Source organism: Cimex lectularius, unplaced genomic scaffold (assembly GCF_000648675.2).
Source record: "Cimex lectularius strain Harlan isolate CLEC.00 unplaced genomic scaffold, Clec_2.1 scaffold437, whole genome shotgun sequence".
In the NCBI taxonomy this organism is placed as follows: Eukaryota; Metazoa; Arthropoda; class Insecta; order Hemiptera; family Cimicidae; genus Cimex; species Cimex lectularius.
Window position 1 is genome coordinate 49,981 of NW_019392980.1, and position 19,934 is coordinate 69,914.

Below are 19,934 nucleotides of genomic sequence, written 5' to 3' on the forward strand. Positions count from 1 at the left end.
GTTTTCGCAAACTTCTCGTTCGTATTTACTTTCACTCCGCCTATAAAATTCCGATTAGTACGACTGCAGGAAGAATTGCCACGTTTATAATTTATTAGAGGGAAATGTGGGAGGACTCGTAAGGGTTGTTTTTGGAAGATAATTTTAATGATATTATTCTTGGGAGATAGGCAACAGAGTGCGTATGAGAGAATGGAATATAATTACAATCAATCAGAGATCGCTCGTACCAGGCAAGCAGCAAAAACATATTTGTGTATTTAATATACAAGACTTCGAACCATTTAATTTAAAAAGGAAAAAAATGTGAGCACAGTCCAGTTTGAAAAGGAAAAATAACAACCGCCCACAGTGCAAAAAAATATCGCTTTCCATATATCTTATGTATATGAAATGTGTGTTGTATGAAAACAAGTTTCGTGCTCCTTTCCAGAATATTCTAACCATTTGCAGGCCATAAAAATAAAAAAATTCTTAGTTGAAATGAAAAAAAGGGTGCTAAATTGAACTCGCATATTTCTTTTTCAGATCATCTTTTACGCCTTTAGTCTACCGTCTCTTGTATGTAATGCACAAATAGCAAGGCGTTTCCTGAGAATCGGAGAAGTTTCAACCGGCCGAAGCTCATTTAAACATTAACGTTATGTTATTTTATTTATACATCATTAGGTTAATTGAAATACGGAAAAATTATTCCAGTAGTATTTATTTTAATTTAACGTCACGTTTTGTCCTGTAATAAAAGCAACCCTCTAGCCTTATCTTTGCCCGGGCTAATCTTTCTCGGTCGCTCACCCTTTTCAATTTCAATTCACTGCTCTTCCAGCATTCAGGAAAACCTTTTAGCTAGAAAAAATTACTTAAACAAGGGTCAAGGTCCTTCACATCGATTTCTATGTGAGCTACTACATTGTTTAGAAAGAGATTGTTAAATATTCACTTGAAACAGCCTCCATCTTTCTACTGAACGAATAAATGCAATGGTATTAATATTATTTCAACGTCCTTCGTGTTTATTACATAAAAGTTTTTAAAATTTCCTGTCATGATAATAACATTAAATGGAAAATATTATAGACAAACTCACTACTTTTCGTGGTCCACTTGACCAATTAATACATTAAAATTAATTAAGGTTTTTAGTTGAGATGAAAAAAATTAATGGCACGAGCGGGATTCGAACCCACGATCTTCGGCTAGATATGCTGCTCTACCGCTTGAGCTATCGCGACCTTGATCCACTCGGACACTAACTTCCCAACTCAACCCCACCTTTCGAATTCTCCCTCCTTTTTGCCATTTTTCAAATGTCGAGTAATCTATTTGATTCTTGGCGACAAATAAAATGACCACAGTGAGCTTTAATGAAGGTATGCTTCATTTTAACTTATTAAATTCACTAGTTTTCGTGGGACGCTTGACCAATTAATATATTTCAATTAATTTCAGTTTTATGCTGAAATCTTAGTTTTCAGTTGAGATAAAAATAGTTAGAATTATAGAAATACCCTGATGTTTTATTGTTAAATTAGAAGTGTATCTATGAAATCTAATTGGTCTCACATACATATTGAGCTCGGAATTGGCCGTAGAACAATACAAATCATTGATCAAAGTGTAAAAGTTTTTGTAACAGAGTATTAAAGATGGAGAGAATAGAAAGACTGCTCGCTCAGCTCTTTTTCGTTTCGCACCGTTTGCGCAAATTTATCTTATCCATAATTTGATGGGTAAACTTTCGTTGGTTTACTTTCGTTGTGCCACCGGCATCTTAACGGTTGATTGTCAGACTTGTGGGGTATGTTACGACTTTATAGGGTTATCGAAAGAAATGACGAACTGGTAAACCTGTCTGATGTTTTATTATTGTCAATTATAAATTGTTTATAAATTGTATATAATTTAAATTGTATATAAATATGTTTCTTTAAATGAACAAAGAAGAATGAACGGCTACAGCCAACTCAGAGGACAAGTTTTCCAAACGGCTCCTATCGTCAAGTATACGTGAATACGCAAACGGCTCCCGGTTCCACCGCTCAAATTGTTTCAACCAAAAACCAAATAATTAAAAGATATTAATTGGTCAAGTGGACCACGAAAACTAGTGAATTTAATATGTTAAAATGAAATTCACCAAAACTCACCGTAGCCATTTGATTTGTCGCCGAGAATCAAATGGATTACACGACTTTTGAAAAATGGCGAAAAGGAAGGATAATCCAAAAGGTGGGGTTGAGATTGGATGTTAGTGTCCGAGTGGTTCGAGGTCACGATAACTCAAGTGGTTGAGCAAAAGATCGTGGGTTCGAATCCCGCTCGTGACACTGACTTTTTTATCTCAACTAAAAACCTTAATTAATTGAAAGATATTAATTGTTTAAGCGGACCACGAAAACTAGTGAATGTAAAAATAATTATTTAGAAATCGTGATATGCGGTCTGTTGTGATGTAGGTTTCAGAAAAATTTTTTCTTTATCGTGCCAACGTTTCGATCTTTATTGAGATCATCTTCAGGGCTCAAACTGAGTCTTCTGTGTAACTGTGCCATTCTTGCGTGTCGTGTCGAGAGTGCCCTCATGACATTGTAAAAACAATGTCCCGTTCACTAGAAAAAATTTGGTTTATATGGATCATTTTACCCTAACAGTAATGCTGATTGATAGTAAAGACAGCAGGAATCGACGAACTTACTGGCCCGGGCTGTTGCATATTAGTGCTCATTATTGATCGACCTCAACCCTTCAATAGGAGAAATTAATTGCATAAATAAACGTTGTGCATTGTGCGTTCCTCTTCTCAGAAGCTGTATTGTTGCTAACTTAGTTGGTTAATTTTAATTTGCGCGAATAATTTATATTGTGAGATTTCTCGTTATTCACTATGAAAACGGAAATGTTACTACTTAAAATATAACTGAATCAAACCTCTTATCACTTTGGTTGTGATCGTTTTATATATTTTTTATTTTTAATGGGCAGCTCAAATCGGGTTGTAGGCATCCTGAGAGTTATAATGTTTTACCCAAGAACAAACAACAACTCAAAATATATAAAATAATAATATATTAAATTTTGTAAACCTTAAAAGTTCTAGGCCCGTTGGAGAAAAAAAAATAATTTTATTAAATTCACTAATTTCGTGGTCCGCTTGACCAATTAATACATTAAAATTAATTAAGGTTTTTAGTTGAGATGAAAAAAAGTTAATGGCACGAGCGGGATTCGAACCCACAATCTTCGGCTAGATACGCCGGTGCTCTACCACTTGAGCTATCGTGATCAACTTCCTATCTCAACCCCACCTAATGAGTTTTCCCTCCTTTTTGCCATTTTTCAAATGTCGTGTAATCTCTTTTTTTATCTAAACTAAAAACCTTACTTAATTGAAAGATATTAAATGGTCAAGCGGACCACGAAATTAGTGAATTTAATGAATTAAAATGACGTACATTTCACTAAAGCTCTCCCTGGCCATTTCATTTGTCGTCGAGAATCCAATCCGATTACACGACATTTGAAAAATGGCAAAAAGGAGGGAAAATTCATTAGGTGGGGTTGAGATAGGAAGTTGATGTCCGAGTGGATCGAGGTCACGATAGCTCAAGTGGCAGACCTGCGGGGTATTTAGCCGAAAATCTTGGGCTCGAATCCCGCTCGAAACACTGATTTTTTTAATCTCGACCAATACCTTTCATAAATATTAATTAATTATAAAAATCAAATACGTTCATTTGGTTTCATCATGTTTTCTGGAAAAAGGAATGTTAGTTAAGGAAGCATTATTAAATATCACAAATAGTAATAAAGAGATTGCTAAAGATTATGGGTTCGAATCCCGCTCGTACCATTAATTTTTTTCATCTCAACTAAAAACCTTAATTAATTGTAATGTTTTAATTTTATTAAGATACACTTACATGAAAGTACAGAGTAACTAACCAATCCATTTAACAAACTATCCATAACAACTAAACTTTAAATAAATATATTTATGTGTTTTTATATTATTTTTTTATAGGTGATGAGGTGAAAAGCTCCAGAGATGCTGAGCGTCTCGGACTGCGATATCTCCTCTCGGAGGGTGTCTATGTCGTCGGGGGGAGACCAGAGCCCACCAGACGATCTGGGCAGCCGCAGGAGCAGCCGAGGTAAACCATAATATTATTTAATTAATTATTTCTATAAATAAATTAACGGACGGGTTAAATTATTAAGGGATGGGGCATGGAATGTTAACCTTAAACTATGGCAGGCGGGGATGATCACCAATTATACTCACTTAAAGCTAAAATTATTAGATGTAGATTAGTCGGTGTATAATACACTGCGCCCTTTAAGAGCTATTGTATGCATCCTTCTGTGCCTATAGTGTACCGTTGAGTCTTATTTCTTTAACGACCTTGAATAGTAGACCTCGTTTCAACGGTTGTTTTTCTTTTACAGTCACAGTGTACATCCCAAAACACTTCTTCCTCGGGCAAGTGTGGCACTATAGTTTGTTTATAGGTGTGTTGGTGTCCTCTCTGCCTCTTTGCAGATTCTGCATGTGCCGTCATGGATTATACAAATTTTCTTTAAATGTCCATTTAGTTTGCAGTGTCCTGTTAACTATACCAACAGGGACATATTTCTGTGGGCCAGGCAAAGTCCGACCATCAACCCTGGTGCCTAGGAGTAACCAATGATGGAGGGAATATCCCTATTACCTTCCTTATCCTTCCTATCCTTTCCTTTTCCTTCCTATCCCCCCTCCCACTGCTGTGGAAGAGGTTTCTTGGGTTGCTGAACCCGCACCCGTCAGGAAACGGGTGCATCAGTAAGGAGTTCGTATGATCTCCCGGGTGGGCGATCAGACCCACCTTAAAAATAATACTGAACCACGGAAGTGCAGTTCCACGCGGCTCTACTAATTGAGGTTGGACTCGTGGTGGTCGTGGTTTGTAAACAAATTGTACCTTAGCAGGAGGGTACCGGCCAACCGGAGGCGGAGATAGTGCCTACACTATCTCTCCGGGGGTGTTGAAAGGAATGGCTAAAAGGCTGTGCTGGAAACCACAAAACTGCCTTTTTCAAGGCACGTGTTTAGACGTGCCCTTTTTAGGGCACTTCTGAACTTGGTTAGTATTGCGCCACCACGCTATCCAAAGGATTGGACAAGTCCATCCATGTAAAATCTTCCTGGTGTTCTTTCGAGAACATTAAGCGTCTGAGAAGTCCCCTTGGGTATATGTCCGTACGTTGAAGATCCTGATGGGTCTCAACACCCATGAGTAAAGATGGGAACATCTGTTTTGTTAAGAATCCTGTTAGGATTCACAGTTTTGTTTTTTGCTTCCTTTGATGATACATTCTATTACTTCTTTCCTTCCGAAATTGTTAGGAGGTCTTGGATTGATTCTGTCTAATGAGTGCATTTCATTGGCCCCTCATTTTCTTTTTATCCTTCTGTCTGTAGCACTCACTGATAGTATGGATTCCTATGCCACAGAAGGGTTCTCGTTCTATCAGGAGTATAGCAGCCTCTTTTCTTGCAAGGGGTGCGCTCTCTCGTTGCCTTCTTGTCACACGTCCTGGGACCCAGTAGATGCTGACTTTGTTCTGCGTACCTAGTATGTTTAATTTAGTTTCATAGTTCACCACCATCTTTGAACTAATGATATTTGAACTTAGTGCTTTGGTGGCTGCTTGGCTATCTGACAAGATATCTATGTTCTTGTTTTTGTACCCTTTGGTCAAGTTGAATTGAGTACATTTCTCGATTGCCTGGACGTCAACTTGGAAGATACTAGTGTATTTTCCCATAGGTTCTGAGTATTTTGTTCCAGGATACTCCTACCCCTGTACCTTAGTGTTCTAGATCCATCTTTGTACCAAACTGGTGCTGATCTTAAAGGAGGTGTTTTCTTCTCGTTCCCACTCTTTTTTGGTATGTAGGTTGATTTGAAAATTCTGATTCAATTCAAACATCTTGTTCATGTCATCCCTTGCGGCCATGAGTATCGGATGGTCTTTCATTATTTTGTTGTTATCTCTCCGATTTAGTTTTATTCCTGTTAGAGGTTTCTCTTTAATAATACTAATAATAGTTTTCTGTGCTGCCTCAATATCTTGTGGTGTAGTTAATCGTAATACATTTACCGTACCAACTGTGGGACATGTTCTCATTGCTCCCGTTATAGAGATGCACGCAAATCTCTGTATTTTTGTGAACTCTTTTGTTTTGTTATTTCTTCTACATTGCTCAAATTGTTAATCATCAATGAAATACCATTATCAAACGAAAGCCATGCGGTTCTGATTATACTTTAATCTTTGAGTAAATATACAGATAAATATTAATTGATTTTGTTTATTCAAACCTCATATTCATTTTCACGTTGGTTCAATAGCATTTACTGTTTTTAAAATCACAAATTAGGGTTGTATGCAGTTAATCTGTCATTGTTAAGAATTCAATAGTTTTCGTGGTCCGCATTACCAATTAATATCTTTCAATTAATTAAGGCTTTTATTTGAGATAAAAAAGTTATTGTCACGACCGGGATTCGAACCCACGATCATCATACGCCGCTGCTCTACCACTTTAGATATCCCGACCATGATTCACTCGGACACTAATTTCCCATCTCAACCCCACCTTTCTTTAATTTTTCGTCCTTTTTGCCATTTTTGCTGTGTAATTTATTTGATTCTCGGCGACCGAGAGGATCGGGGTCACGATAGTTCGTGGTAGAGGAGCGGCGTATCTAGCCGAAGACCGTGAGGTCGAATCCCACTCGTGACACTGACTTTTTTATCTCAACTAAAAACCTTAATTAATTGTTAAGAATGTCCGATCAGGTAGTTCAATTTTGCGTATCTTGAAATACTGAATTGGGTAACTGTTATGGAATCTTAACAAAATGTAAAGCAGATTTAGCGTGCAACGAATATTTCATTGTTGATGCAAATTCTTACCAAATCCCATAAGAAAATGTGTATAGAAAAAAATTAGTACATTCAAATGACTTGTTTGAAAACTTACTCTTTTTAGAAAGCGATTTTGTAAACATTGCTCAGATTTTATCATGTCTTTCTACCTCTCAAATGTTAAGTTCCAGCGACCCACGTGCTATGGATTTAAGGCTTGATGAAGATCAAAAATAGTCATAATTCCTCCTCTCCCCCGGTTTATTGTGTATTAAATTGAAAGGACGCTGAATAGAGGGAGTGAAAATGAAAGCTGGGGAAATTAAACTTGTTCGTTTTAAGGTGTTTATTCAAATCGCCTTCCGGCTTTCCCCAGATGAAACCGTTTCAACCGGGTTTAACTGACTTTTTAAAATTTATTATAATAAAATGACTTTAGTAGAAAATACTAATTGTGTGTTATTAATGCTAAATATATGTTACTGAAGGAAGTAAATTATCAATTAAGTTTTAATTTTTTTAATTTTGCACACCCATAGTATTCACTTCATTGGCAGAAAGGAGATTACTTCTGCTTGAGAATCCTTAGGGCATTTTAAAAATGGGGTCTCCTAGAGCAATACAATTTATAATAATTCTGTAGCATTTGTTTTCACAAAAACCATTCCAAAATTTTTTTAACCCTAGTCGTTTAAAAAATATTAATAATAATTTCAGTTAATTAAGGTTTTTAGTTGAGATAGAAAAGTCAGTGTCACAAGCGGGATTCGAACCCACGACCTTCGGCTAGATACGCGGCTGCTCTACCACTTGAACTACCGTGACTTGGACCACTCGGACACTAACTTCCCATCTAAACCCCACTTTTGAATTTGCCCTCATTTTTGCCCTTTTATCTCAACTAAAAATCTTAATTAATTGAAAGATATTGATTGGTCAAGCGGACCACGAAAACTAGGGAATTTAATAAGTTTAAATGAATTATAACTTCACTAAAGCTCTCCATGGCCATTTCATTTGAATCGGCGTATCTAGCCGAAGATCGTGGGTTCGAATCCCGTTCGTGACACCGACTTTTTTACCTCAACTAAAAACCTTAATAAATTGAAGGACATTAATTGGTCAAGAGGACCACGAAACTTGTGAAATTAATAATAATATACAAAAATATAATCTCATTTATCAAAGATTTAGAAATAATAACTCCTTTACTCACTTAAATTTTGGACAGTGCATTGTGTCCTCCATACTGCTAAACATGGTAAAATAAATTAGAAATAATAACAAATATACAAAACTCTAACAAAAATATTACCAAAAAATCTTAATTGACGTTCCACCCGAAACTGACCCACAAAAACTGAAATGCAGGCAAAAACGATGTAAGGTTGTTACAAAAGTACAAGGCTTTTTTGTTATCAATGCCATGTTGCACCACATGTGCATACATACAAATATATGTAGCAAAAAAGGACGTAAAAGGACGATCTCCAGCGATTCTCGATCTTCTCCAGCCTCTACGCTACACTACTTCTGACAATGGGATTGTAAAGTTGAAAAACAACACTTTCTCCACCCTCGACATTCATGTTTTATGAAATTTTTTATTGTTTAATATTGACGTGAACACATGCAAACTTTACCGATGTAAATGAAAAACGGAAATAACTCATTTTTTCCTTCCATTTTATAGGTGAGTTATTCAAACTTAAAGAGACTACGGCGAACGATACTTCAGTCAAAATTTATTATTTTCAGTTGTGGTGGATGTAAAAGATTGGATTTTTTCTCACGGCAATGAAGGGACTTCGATGAACACAGTAAAGAGGAAATAGAAGTGTGTGAATACACGTGTTAATGTATTTTTTGGGACAATTTATATAACTGTCACCTCCAGGTGATAGTGGGCGTTCGAGTGGGGTAACATTTCGTTCGATCACAAACAGATTGGGTGGATTTTAACGTGTGATTGAGGTTGTTAGGAAACCCATTGATTACCTAAGTCTTAATTATGTTATCAATACGTTTCATTTCTCGTACCTCTATTAATATCTTGGGGGATTAATTTAAATTGTGTTTATCCCCTTTGAGGTTGTTTGCTATCTTCACGCCCTATTATTCCTGCTTAATTAACAAATCAAGAAGATAGGTAGGTATGATGTTTAATTAAAACATATTATAAGTAGTCAAACTGGATGGTCAATTCTGATTTAGCAACACGTGACCCAAAATGATAAATTTATTTCTAAAAAAAAAATTCATGAGAAGGAAAACATTATTGAAAACAATTCTGATTTATTTCTACGTTCTTCTGTACTAGTATCAAAATTACAATATTTTTTCTATTATTTTAATTATACAATTTATGAGACTTTATTCTATCAGTAAAAGAAATCATTTTGAAATAGACCGTTCAGAACAAACAATGAGAAAGAGAAAGAGAGAAAGAGAGAGAGAGAGAAAGAGAGAGAGTGAGAGAGAGATTTTAGTTATATGTTATTGCTTTATGAGATAACTCAGCGACTGAGACAAATAAGTTCACCATCCAATCTACCGTCCATTCCACAACTTCCTTTTATTACCCCCAATCGAATAAACCCTCAATTCTGACCGATTCCCATTACAATTTTAAGCACAATGGAATACACATGAAATCAATATTATCATTTCGTTTGTTCGGAGAGGCATTTCAAAGAACAATGTAAAAAGAAGGAAAACACGGCAATAAAATTACAATTTCACGTAATTTATCTTCATGTTGTCAACAGTTTACATTTTAGTTTTTCCATCCTTTATTGTTCAAACAGAACTTCTCGATTACAATTCTTACTTCCTCTTATCCTGTAATATTTTATCGTTTCCTATTTTGCCTTGTCGGATATTGATTGGTTTTTAAGATTTCAGAGGTTAAGTAATACTGAGCCATGTAAAACTATATTACACTCTTGTTGTATAATTTACGGAGAAATTTCGTTATTTTAGCAGAGTGTAACAGTTGGAGTCCTTGTACGGATGTGTTTAGGGTTTCAAAACACATTCTTATTCACTAGTTTTCGTGGTCCGCTTGTCCAATTAATCTCTTTCAATTAATTAAGGTTTTTACTTGAGATAAAAAAGTCAGTGTCACGAGCGGGATTCGAACCCACGAACTTCGGCTAAATAGCCACTACTCTACCACTTTGACACTAACCTTCCATCTCACCACCACCTTTTTGAATTTTCCCTCCTTTTTGCCATTTTCAAATGTCGTGTAATCTATTTGAGTCTCTCGGCGACGAATGAAATGGCCATTGAGAGCATTAGTGAAGGTATACATCATTTTAACTTATTAGATTAACTAGTTTTCGTGGTCCCCTTGACCAATTAATATCTTTCAATTAATTGAGGTTTTTAGTTGAGATAAAAAATTTAGTGTCACGAGCGGGATTCGAACCCACGACCTTCGGCTGCTCTACCACCTGAGATATCGTGCCCTCGATCCACTCGGACATTAACTTCATCTCAACCCCACCTTTTGAATTTTCCCTCCTTTTTGCCATTTTTCAAATGCCGCGCAATCTATTTGATTCTCGGCGACAAATGAAATGGCCACGGAGAGCTTTAGTAAAGTATACTTCATTTTGCTTATTACATTTTATTAGGCTTAAACCTTAATTAATTGAAAGATATATACCATAATATTACGCAAAATAATTTGTTATTGGCTCCTAGAGCATAAAGTTTATCCATATTGAAATCTATTTTTGGTTTGAAAAGCTTTCTTGCTCCTAGTTTTTTTTTAGACTTTTGCTTTAGCATTTACCTAATACTATTATCTTAATTTTATGAATTTGCAATACAGCTTTTTTAATCAATGTAAATAAATATGTTACAAATAAGAAATAAGGAAGAACCAATTATGTTATTTTTAGATTTTTAAAAATATTTTTGTATTTTTAGCAAGTTTTAATATTTTAATTATATTTCTATTAGGTTTTTGAGAGATAAAAGAAGAATATTTAAAGTGCATGTAGGTTCACCAAACAAGAAAGTAGGAATAGTTTTTCCTTCCATTTCATTCATCATTCATAGCCTCTTCTAAATTGAAAATTTCTATTGTACACGATCAAGAGGTATTTTTAGAGAAAGGGATACTTTTATTTTCTACAACGTCAATTCCAGTTTTTAACAATAATATCGTATCGACAAATGGCTTTCCCTTTGTAATTTAAGGTGTATCACTTCGCCTTTCATGTTTCTGAATAAGTTCAATAATATTTATCTTAAAATCATGGAAGTTGTTTGTTACAATCGAAAAAAATTTTACATTTTAAAAACATCCGATAGCAGGTTGATACAAAACGAGTTGGAAAATAGGAGTATCAAAGGAAGGCGGATTTTATGCTAATCCGTCATCGAATCGAGGTATATGTCAGCCGAATTTACCTCTGGTACAGATATATTGACTTTTTTTAAACCTGGTACTTCTACGTTCCTATGGCAGTGCATAACCGCCCTCGATGTTTAACAGTTTAACAATAATATTGTTTTCGTATTGCTATGTTATGGTGTAGCTACTAATAATTTAAAAATGTTTTGGTACATCCACACCAGCAATTCTGCTTGCGCACATAAAATAGATTTTCTGATTTATCCGGTAAATTTTCAAAAACAAACCGGATATCAGGATGTGTTTTTGCAAGATTTAAAATAATAGGTGCCATCTTTGCACAAGACTTACAATGATAGTTGTATAATGCAATAATACGCACAATAACCTTTTCATTTAAAACAGGTGTTAATGTTCCTGTGTACATTTCACATTGATCATTCTTTTAATGTTATGCGACGATAATGATGTCAACAATAAACCAAAAGGAGATGGAAAGTTAATGTCCTAGTGGATCGAGGTCACGATAGCTCAAGTGGTGGAGGCGTATTTAGCCGAAGATCGTGGCTTCGAATCCCACTCGTGACACTGACTTTTTATCTCACATTAAAACCTTAATTAATTTAAATATAACAATTGGTCAAGCGGACCACGAAAACTAGTGAATTATATTCAATGTTTTATATTTTTTGAAATCACAGTGAACCAAGAAGTTAGATTTGGGTCTGCATATAGGCTAGTTAATCTGTCAGACGTTTTATGCTTATTCGTCGTAACAGTTGGACGGTGTTTTGTTATTGACAATCGTGTTCCATTATCAGTATGTAAGATCGTATGAACTGTAGTGCCCAATCATTGAATATGGCGACAAGTCAAACGAGCATGACTGACATCAATGATTAGGGATGACGAAAACACAGGTTCCTCTACCCACATATCAAAAGGAAATTTTACAAAAAAAATTATGAGGCCAAAAAGTGTGATTTATGATGATTATTGGAGACAAACAGCGGTTTTTTGTTTTTCTACTTCCCACAAAGTATAGTTGATGGAATATAAGGGTATTCACGATGTTTGTTAGATGTTAACTCCTGTTAACCCGAATAGAGAAATGTCCTGTAAGATCTTGAACGCCCCCTTCTTTTCTTAGCGTGTTAAATATTAATTTTTCCGCAATGCTGCGCGTGGCGACTGGTAGAACCAAGAGTTAAACTATAACAGCCCTTGAAGGCGTTTTTGTTTGCTTTTGTATTGTGTTAAATTGTAAGATGCCAGAAGTTAATAAAAAAGGAAAATTAATCAACTCATTAATTCAAAATGCTATCTATGCACTCGAAAAGTACCAACAAAGGCGCGCTTCAATTCGTGACGACATAACTAACCTGTATCCTAACAGCCTACAACTTTATAGGATAGTTCATTAAATTCACTAATTTCGTGGTCCGCTTGACCAAATTATATATTACAATTAATTAAGGTTTTTAGTTGAGATAAAAAAGTCAATGGCACGAGCGGGATTCGAACCCACGATCTTCGGCTAGATACGCCGATGCTTTACCACTTGAGCTATCGTGACCTTGATCCACTCGGACACTAACTTCCCATCTCAATCCCACCTTTTGAATTTTCCCTCCTTTTTGCCATTTTTCTGGGTTCAAATCCCGCTCGTGCCTTGACATTTTTATCTCAACTAAAAACCTTAATTAATTGTAATTTATAGGATAGGTTGATTATTATGAATGAGAGTATAAGGACAGAACAGAAATTAACAAAAAAATGTATTTCTCTAATTTAATTAATGCGTATTTAAAAATAAAAATACGTGTAAATAAAAAACAGCTGTTGAATTCATGGCTGCCATTTTGTTACCTACGCCCTAACGGCTAGAAATGTGACTACACCTTCGATTTAACGATTATTTGGAGATCGTGAGATGTGGTCTGGGTAGGTTTCTTCAGGGCTCAAAGTGCTTGTTTTCTGTATATATATGTCATTCTTGTGTGTGGTGTTGAGAGTTCGATTTAACATATAACAATGGCCTTACCCTTAATGTTAACAGTGTTAACTAGCCTATTCTTACAAGCTTACGTCATCACTTCTCTTGATCGAACATGACCTAACAGAGTTAACAGGGTTAACGCAAAGATCGTCAATACCCCTCATATCTTTCTTTCCGCCGAACTTTAATGAGATCATCTTCAGCGCATGGGTTTTATAAACATTGTTTAAATTATACAAATACAATTTAAACAATGTTTATAAATCCCAGGCCCTAAAGATGGTCTCAATAAAGATCGAAAAGTTGGCACGATAAGGAAAATGTTTTACTAAACCAACGGCACCCCAGACCGCATCTAACGATCTCCAAATAATCCTTAATCTTAAATTAGAAACACCAGTCACGCTCACTAAAAGTTAATTTTGGTCAAATGGCCTCTACGGTGAGACAAATGGTTACGACTTTAGGAATGTTTCGACTTTTCACGGTCCCTGTCCAGGCCCCCGTTAGTTCCTCGGTGGGAAATATTAACACAATCTCATTAAATTCACTAGTTTCGTGGTCCGTTGATCAATTAATATCTTTCAATTAATTAAGGTTTTTAGTTGAAATAAAAAAGTCAGTGTCACGAGCGGTATTAGAACCAACGATCTTCGGCTAGATAGGCCGCTGCTCTACCACTTGAGCTATCGTGACCTCGATCCACTCGGACACTAACTTCCCAACTCGACCCCACCTTTTGTATTTTTTCTCCTTTTTGCCATTATTCAAATGTCGTGTAATCTATTTGATTCTCGGCGACAAATGAAATGGCTACGGAGATCTTTAGTGAAGATACATTTCATTTTAACTTATTAAATTCACTAGTTTTCTTGGGCCGCTTGACCAATTAACACCTTTCTTTTTAGTTGAGATAAAAATAGTTGGAATTATAGAAATACCCTGATGTTTTATGTGTTAAATTAAAAGTGTATCTATGAATTCTAATTTGTCTCACATACATATTGAGCTCCGAATTGTGATGGAATTGTGAATGTTGATGTTGGTTTAATGGAGAAAGCTAGTGGGGGTTTTTGTTCCAAAAGCAATACCTTCTGGCTTATACTTTGCTAGATACTTAGTTCAATCAATCGACTCTTAAGAAATATTGAGTTGTTGACTAGCGTTGCTACAATCTTTTTCCAAGGGTTTCTTTGCATCCGAATTCTGTCTCCATTGGGCGATAATTTCGCATACGAAGATGATAAGGATGGATGTTTATTTTTTCTTATTGCATAAACAGCAACTGGGGTTATCGTTTGATGTAACCAGGTTATGAAAATGTTTGAATGTTTTTGTTAATCCAAGAATATGTTAAGGGCCAATATGTAGTTTTGGAGATCCTCCTTTCGTCTGTGTGTATGCCTTTTTGTTATCTAATATCCACTTGAATATTTTGAATGCATTCAGTAGTTAATTTAGATGTGATTTTTTTACGTTGTTGACTAGCTGCTTTGGTATCTGATCTTATGTGACATTTTTGTCGGTGTAACTCTTTTAAAATTTTCTAAGGCAGAAATGGGATGTATTTCAGCATGAGAATGAGGTGTATTTCTATGAAGAGTATGATTACTCGAGTTTTGGGTTTGTACGAAAACGCCTGATCCGGGTTGATGGAGCCATAGTTTATCATATGATTATATCTGACTTCCTCCTGAATTCTGCTTTATCTTTGTAGTTTCTTGAGACTTTATAAGACATTTTAAAGAATTTCAATTAATTAACCTTTGTAGTTGAGATAAAAAATTCAATGTCACGAGCGGGATTCGAAGCCAGGACCTTCGGCAAGATACGCCGTTGCTCTACCACTTGAGCTATCTTGACCTCGTTCCACTCGGGCACTAACTTCCCAACTCAACCACACCTTTTGAATATTTTCTCCTTTTTGCCATTTTTCAAATGTCGTGTAATCTATTTGATTCTCGCCGACAAATGAAATGGACACTGAGAGCATTAGTGAAGGTATACTTCATTTAAACTTTTGAAATTCACTAGTTTCGTGGTCCGCTTGACCAATTAATATCTCTCAATTAATTAAGTTTTTTAGTTGAGATAAAAAATGGCACAAAGGAGGGAAAATTCAAAAGGTGGGTTGAGAATGGAAATTAGTGTCCAAATGGATCGAGGTCACGATAGCTGAAGTGGTTGAGCAGCAGCGTAACTAGCCGACGATCGTGAGTTCGAATCCCCTTCATGACACTGACTTTTTTAACTCAACTAAAAACCTTAATTAAATGAATTAACACAAACCTTTTTTATTTAGAGCAAAAAGTGAATACAATTGGGCTTAACTTAAGTCCTGAAACGGAGGTTAATCAGAAAATTAGTGTGACTTAATTAGTGGTTCAACTTTCATTAACAATAATTAATCTTATATCTTTACTACCTATGTTAAATTAACTGATTTAAAAAAATTTATTTTTCCAATTTGTAACAATTCGAATAATTCTCCTTTGTTCTTGTTAGAATAGAAATTCTTTTATTTAACCCTTATTTTGCCAAGAGAAATCAACTAAAGTAGTTTAAGAAAGTTAAGTAGAAAAGCTTTCCAACATGAAAAGACATGAAAAGATTTGTACTGAAGTACGTATATACTACTGATGAAAATAAAGAAGAAACAACACTTGGCCGAGTTCAGGAGCTCTTATCTCTTCCTATTTGCATATTAGAGATCTACGTTACGAGTGTGCACTTTTTCTTACAGCAAGCTGAATACTTGAAAAGGACAGAGTGGTACGATCAAAGAAAAGTGGTCTTAGATTTTTAAAACTGTGTTGTTGGGTTTTTCGAGAATAGGTAATGACATGTCGTAAAGTCAGACCTCTCGCCAATCAGCAGTCAGTTTGGTAAAATTTAATATCAATTACATAGAGTACCATTAAGGCGCATAGAATAGAGGTTACTGTTTTTCTGCCGTTTGTGCATGCAAGAAAAATCCTCGACAGATGTGAATTATTGAATAGGCAGGGATACGTAGTTTTTCCCCGGTTGGACTGATATTCAATTCCTTTCCTACGTTTCCTCCTTCTAACGTATTTATTTCAACACTTATAAAGGAATGAACTTGAAATATTTATGTCGTCTGCATGGACCAAGAGGGATTTTATTGAACGGTTCGACAGAATGTTGGCTGAGAGAAACTTTAAAAAATGCAGTTTGAAAAAAGAAAAATGACGATATTTTATGACATAATCAATAAAACGATTACAAATTAACCAAACAGAAAATATATTAATTGTAAATCTAGTTCAGCATTTGGTTGTGCCTTTAGGGCTTACTTTTTTGGAATGACATTAATTAGATTATAATTACCTACTCACTATAATTGACATGACGTCAGGGATGACCCACATTTAAAATTTCTAAATCGTTGATGTGCACTACCCTATTTTATAGATGTATAGTCTACTCTACGTCTATACAGCTCTATCCCTAATATTTCAATTAAATAATTTTTTTAGTGCACTTCTTAAGTAGTAGATAGGAGAATGAAATTGTTTTAATATATTTGAAGAAATAATAATATGGCAAGCATTGCATTTTGCTTATCAATTTTTCTTACAAAAACAACGCCATGTTAGCTCTCAACTTATGGCCTTTGCTACAGCGACGTTTCATATAAATATAGAAAAATTTAATTTTATTTTAAACGCTTTAATTATAAAACTTCCAATATAAGTTCATATTGAATTTTATTACAATCGACGGGTTTTATTTTACAAAGAATGAATAAATTCCCAGTAAATAAACAAAATATAGAGAATTATGAAACACAAGATAAGTGTTACTAAAGCGTAATATGTAAAATCATATATATCGAGATAGTTTAATTTTATTATGAGCAATGTATGATTTCCATTTCCAATGCAACAATATTTTAAAATAAATGGAATATGCAATTAATAATATAATCTTTTAATTAATTAATTTTTATATAAGGTATTGGTTGAGTTAGTGTCACAAGCGGGATTCGAACCCACGACCTTCGGCTAGATACGCCGCAACTGTACCACTTGAGCTATCGTGACTTCGATCCACTCAGACACTAACTTCCCATCTCAACCCCACCTATTGAATTGTCTCTCCTTTTTGCCATTTTTCAAATGTCTTGTAATCTATTTGATTCTCGCCGAGAAATGAAATGAAATCTATCCCTAATATTATAGTGAAATTTATTATTCAATGAAAATCCGCGCTTAAGCAAGGAGGGCAGCGACGTAAACTTAAAGAAAGCGAACTGTCGATTAAGGGTGCAAATTTTCTGATGGAATCATACAAGTTTTTAATAACTACAAGTTCAGAAAGTATACTTATTCAAATAAAAATGTTCGTAAGTTTTTACGCGTTACATTTATCGTGCGATTTTTTCTTCTAGAAATTTGTTGCTTTCAAGTTAGCTTAATACGATAACCTTAGATTCGTACAAATTTTTGAATATTGCATAATATATTACAATTAATTAACGTTTTTAGTTGAGATAAAAAAGTCAATGGCACGAGCGGGATTCGAACCCACGATTTCGGCTTGATACGCCGCTGCTCTACCACTTGAGCTATCATGACTTCAATCCACTCGGACACTAACTTCCCATCTCAACCGCACCTTTTGAATTTTCCCTTCTTTTTGCCATTTTTCAAATGTCGTGTAATCGGGTTGGATTCTCGACGACAAATGAAATGGCCACGGAGAACAAACCTCAACTTTTCAGACCCACTCATCATTCATGTGAAAATCAAATGATCTACTTACAAACCGAATCTCCCTTGTAATATATTTACCAGACCTTTAAAAAAAGTGAATAACAAATAAGTAAATATTTAACACTTAACTTCGTAAACATTTCCTCCTCAAATGAATAAAAGACTTCTCAGATTGTAAGGTGAAATTTTCAGAGAGAAATATAACCTCTGTAATATGAACTGACTCTGAGAAAATTAAATAAAAGGGGATTGATCCCGGAAGGAATAATGAGTAAATTCTCGCACTGCGATTCTTTCGAAATATTTATAGATTCGGGCTGTACTGTTGGGTTTGGCTCTTTATCGATCCGTCAAGGGTATCGGTGATTAATCAGAACAATTCTATGCCGACTGTAATTAGCCCCGCTTTGTACTCAAAATGTCAATGCGAAAGACTGATTATTCCTAATTTACCATCTGATATCTTTATTGAGTAACGGATATCAATTATTGTCAACATTTCAACCGTTGTACAAATAATCTTTCCGAATTTGTTGTATTTTCCTTGGGGAACCGAGGCAATAACTTCTGTTGAAGAAGAATTCCTAGTTATCCTGCCAACCGCAATTTTCTCCAGGGCTCCAAGGACGTTTTACCTTCCATACAAGAATGTTATAAGCCGGACAATTATTCCTTCTTCGTAGTTTCAATATAAATTCTTAATGATAACGACGATCACATCAACACAGTGGCAGGTAATCCATAACGTCAGTCGTTGCACATCTGACAAATGTGAAACACTTGAAACGTGCTATTTAAAATCGTTTAAGTCTAGACTGATTAATGAAAGAAAAATGACCAAATAGACTGTTTGCACGAGAAACAAGATATTTAAGGAAAAAGGCGCCCGCCAGAATGCCCTCTTTGTGGCCACACCTCCGATCGCGAGGCTAGTATCCACCGATCTCAAGATGAAGTGTGAAGAGAAGGTGGGGTGAAGTTAATGATTTAAAATGAAGTATACTTCACTAAAGCTCTCCGTGGTTATTTCATTTGTCGTCGAGAATCCAATCCGATTACACGACATTTGAAAAATGGCAAAAAGGAGGGAAAATTCAAAAGGTGGGGTGGAGATGGGAAGTTAGTGTCCGAGTGGATTGAAGTCACGATAGCTCAAGTGGTAGAGCAGCGGCGTATCAAGCCGAAGATCGTTGGTTCGAATCCCGCTCGTGCCATTGACTTTTTTATCTCAACTAAAAACCTTAATTAACTGTAGTTTATCATCAGGTTGAAGCTCAGCTATCCTCCAAAAATGAATCATTACGTATTCGTTGCTTGCTATTCATTGGGAACTATCAGCAAAAGTGGGTAAAATTCTTAAAGGAAAAAGTTTTAGAGTAGCTTTCAGAGGTTCACTTAGAAATATGCTCTCAAAAACTAAAGTTAAAAAGTTGGGTTTACCAAATTAATTGCAATGTTTGCGATAATAAATATATTGGACAAAGTGGCAAAGAATTAAAACGAGTGTTAAAGAAACAAAATCGAACAAATTTTCTGAATTTAAAATCCATCTAAATAAAACAAAACAGAATTTCAATTTCAATTTAAATAGAACAGTGTGAGGGGCGTCGATGGCCTCAACGGTTTAGGCGTTGACACGGCGCTCATCTCTGTGAGGTAAAGGTCCCAGGTTCGGATCCAGCGGCCCAGCATTCAAACCAGACATACTTACAAGCAGCAAGCATTATTGTAAACTACAAATCTGTTAGGAGAACTATCATTTACAAAATGGAAAAATGGCAAAAAGGAGGGAAAATTCAGAAGGTGGGGTTGAGATGGGAAGTTAGTGTCCGAGTGGATTGAAGTCACGATAGCTCAAGTGGTAGCTGCGTATCTGGCCGAAGGTCGTGGGTTCGAATCCCGCTCGTGACACTGA

General features: G+C 35.4%; 1 protein-coding gene across 1 annotated transcript in view; it reads left to right on the top strand.

The window, feature by feature from the left end:
- LOC106668052 (ankyrin repeat and death domain-containing protein 1B-like) overlaps window positions 1–19,934 on the top strand; it is a 52,091-nt gene that overhangs the window by 8,899 nt on the left and 23,258 nt on the right. The window contains exon 3 of the mRNA XM_024229573.1: window positions 4,022–4,151. Coding sequence (XP_024085341.1) covers window positions 4,046–4,151 — 106 coding nt within the window. The 5' untranslated portion in view covers window positions 4,022–4,045. The remainder of the gene's footprint in view (window positions 1–4,021; window positions 4,152–19,934) is intronic.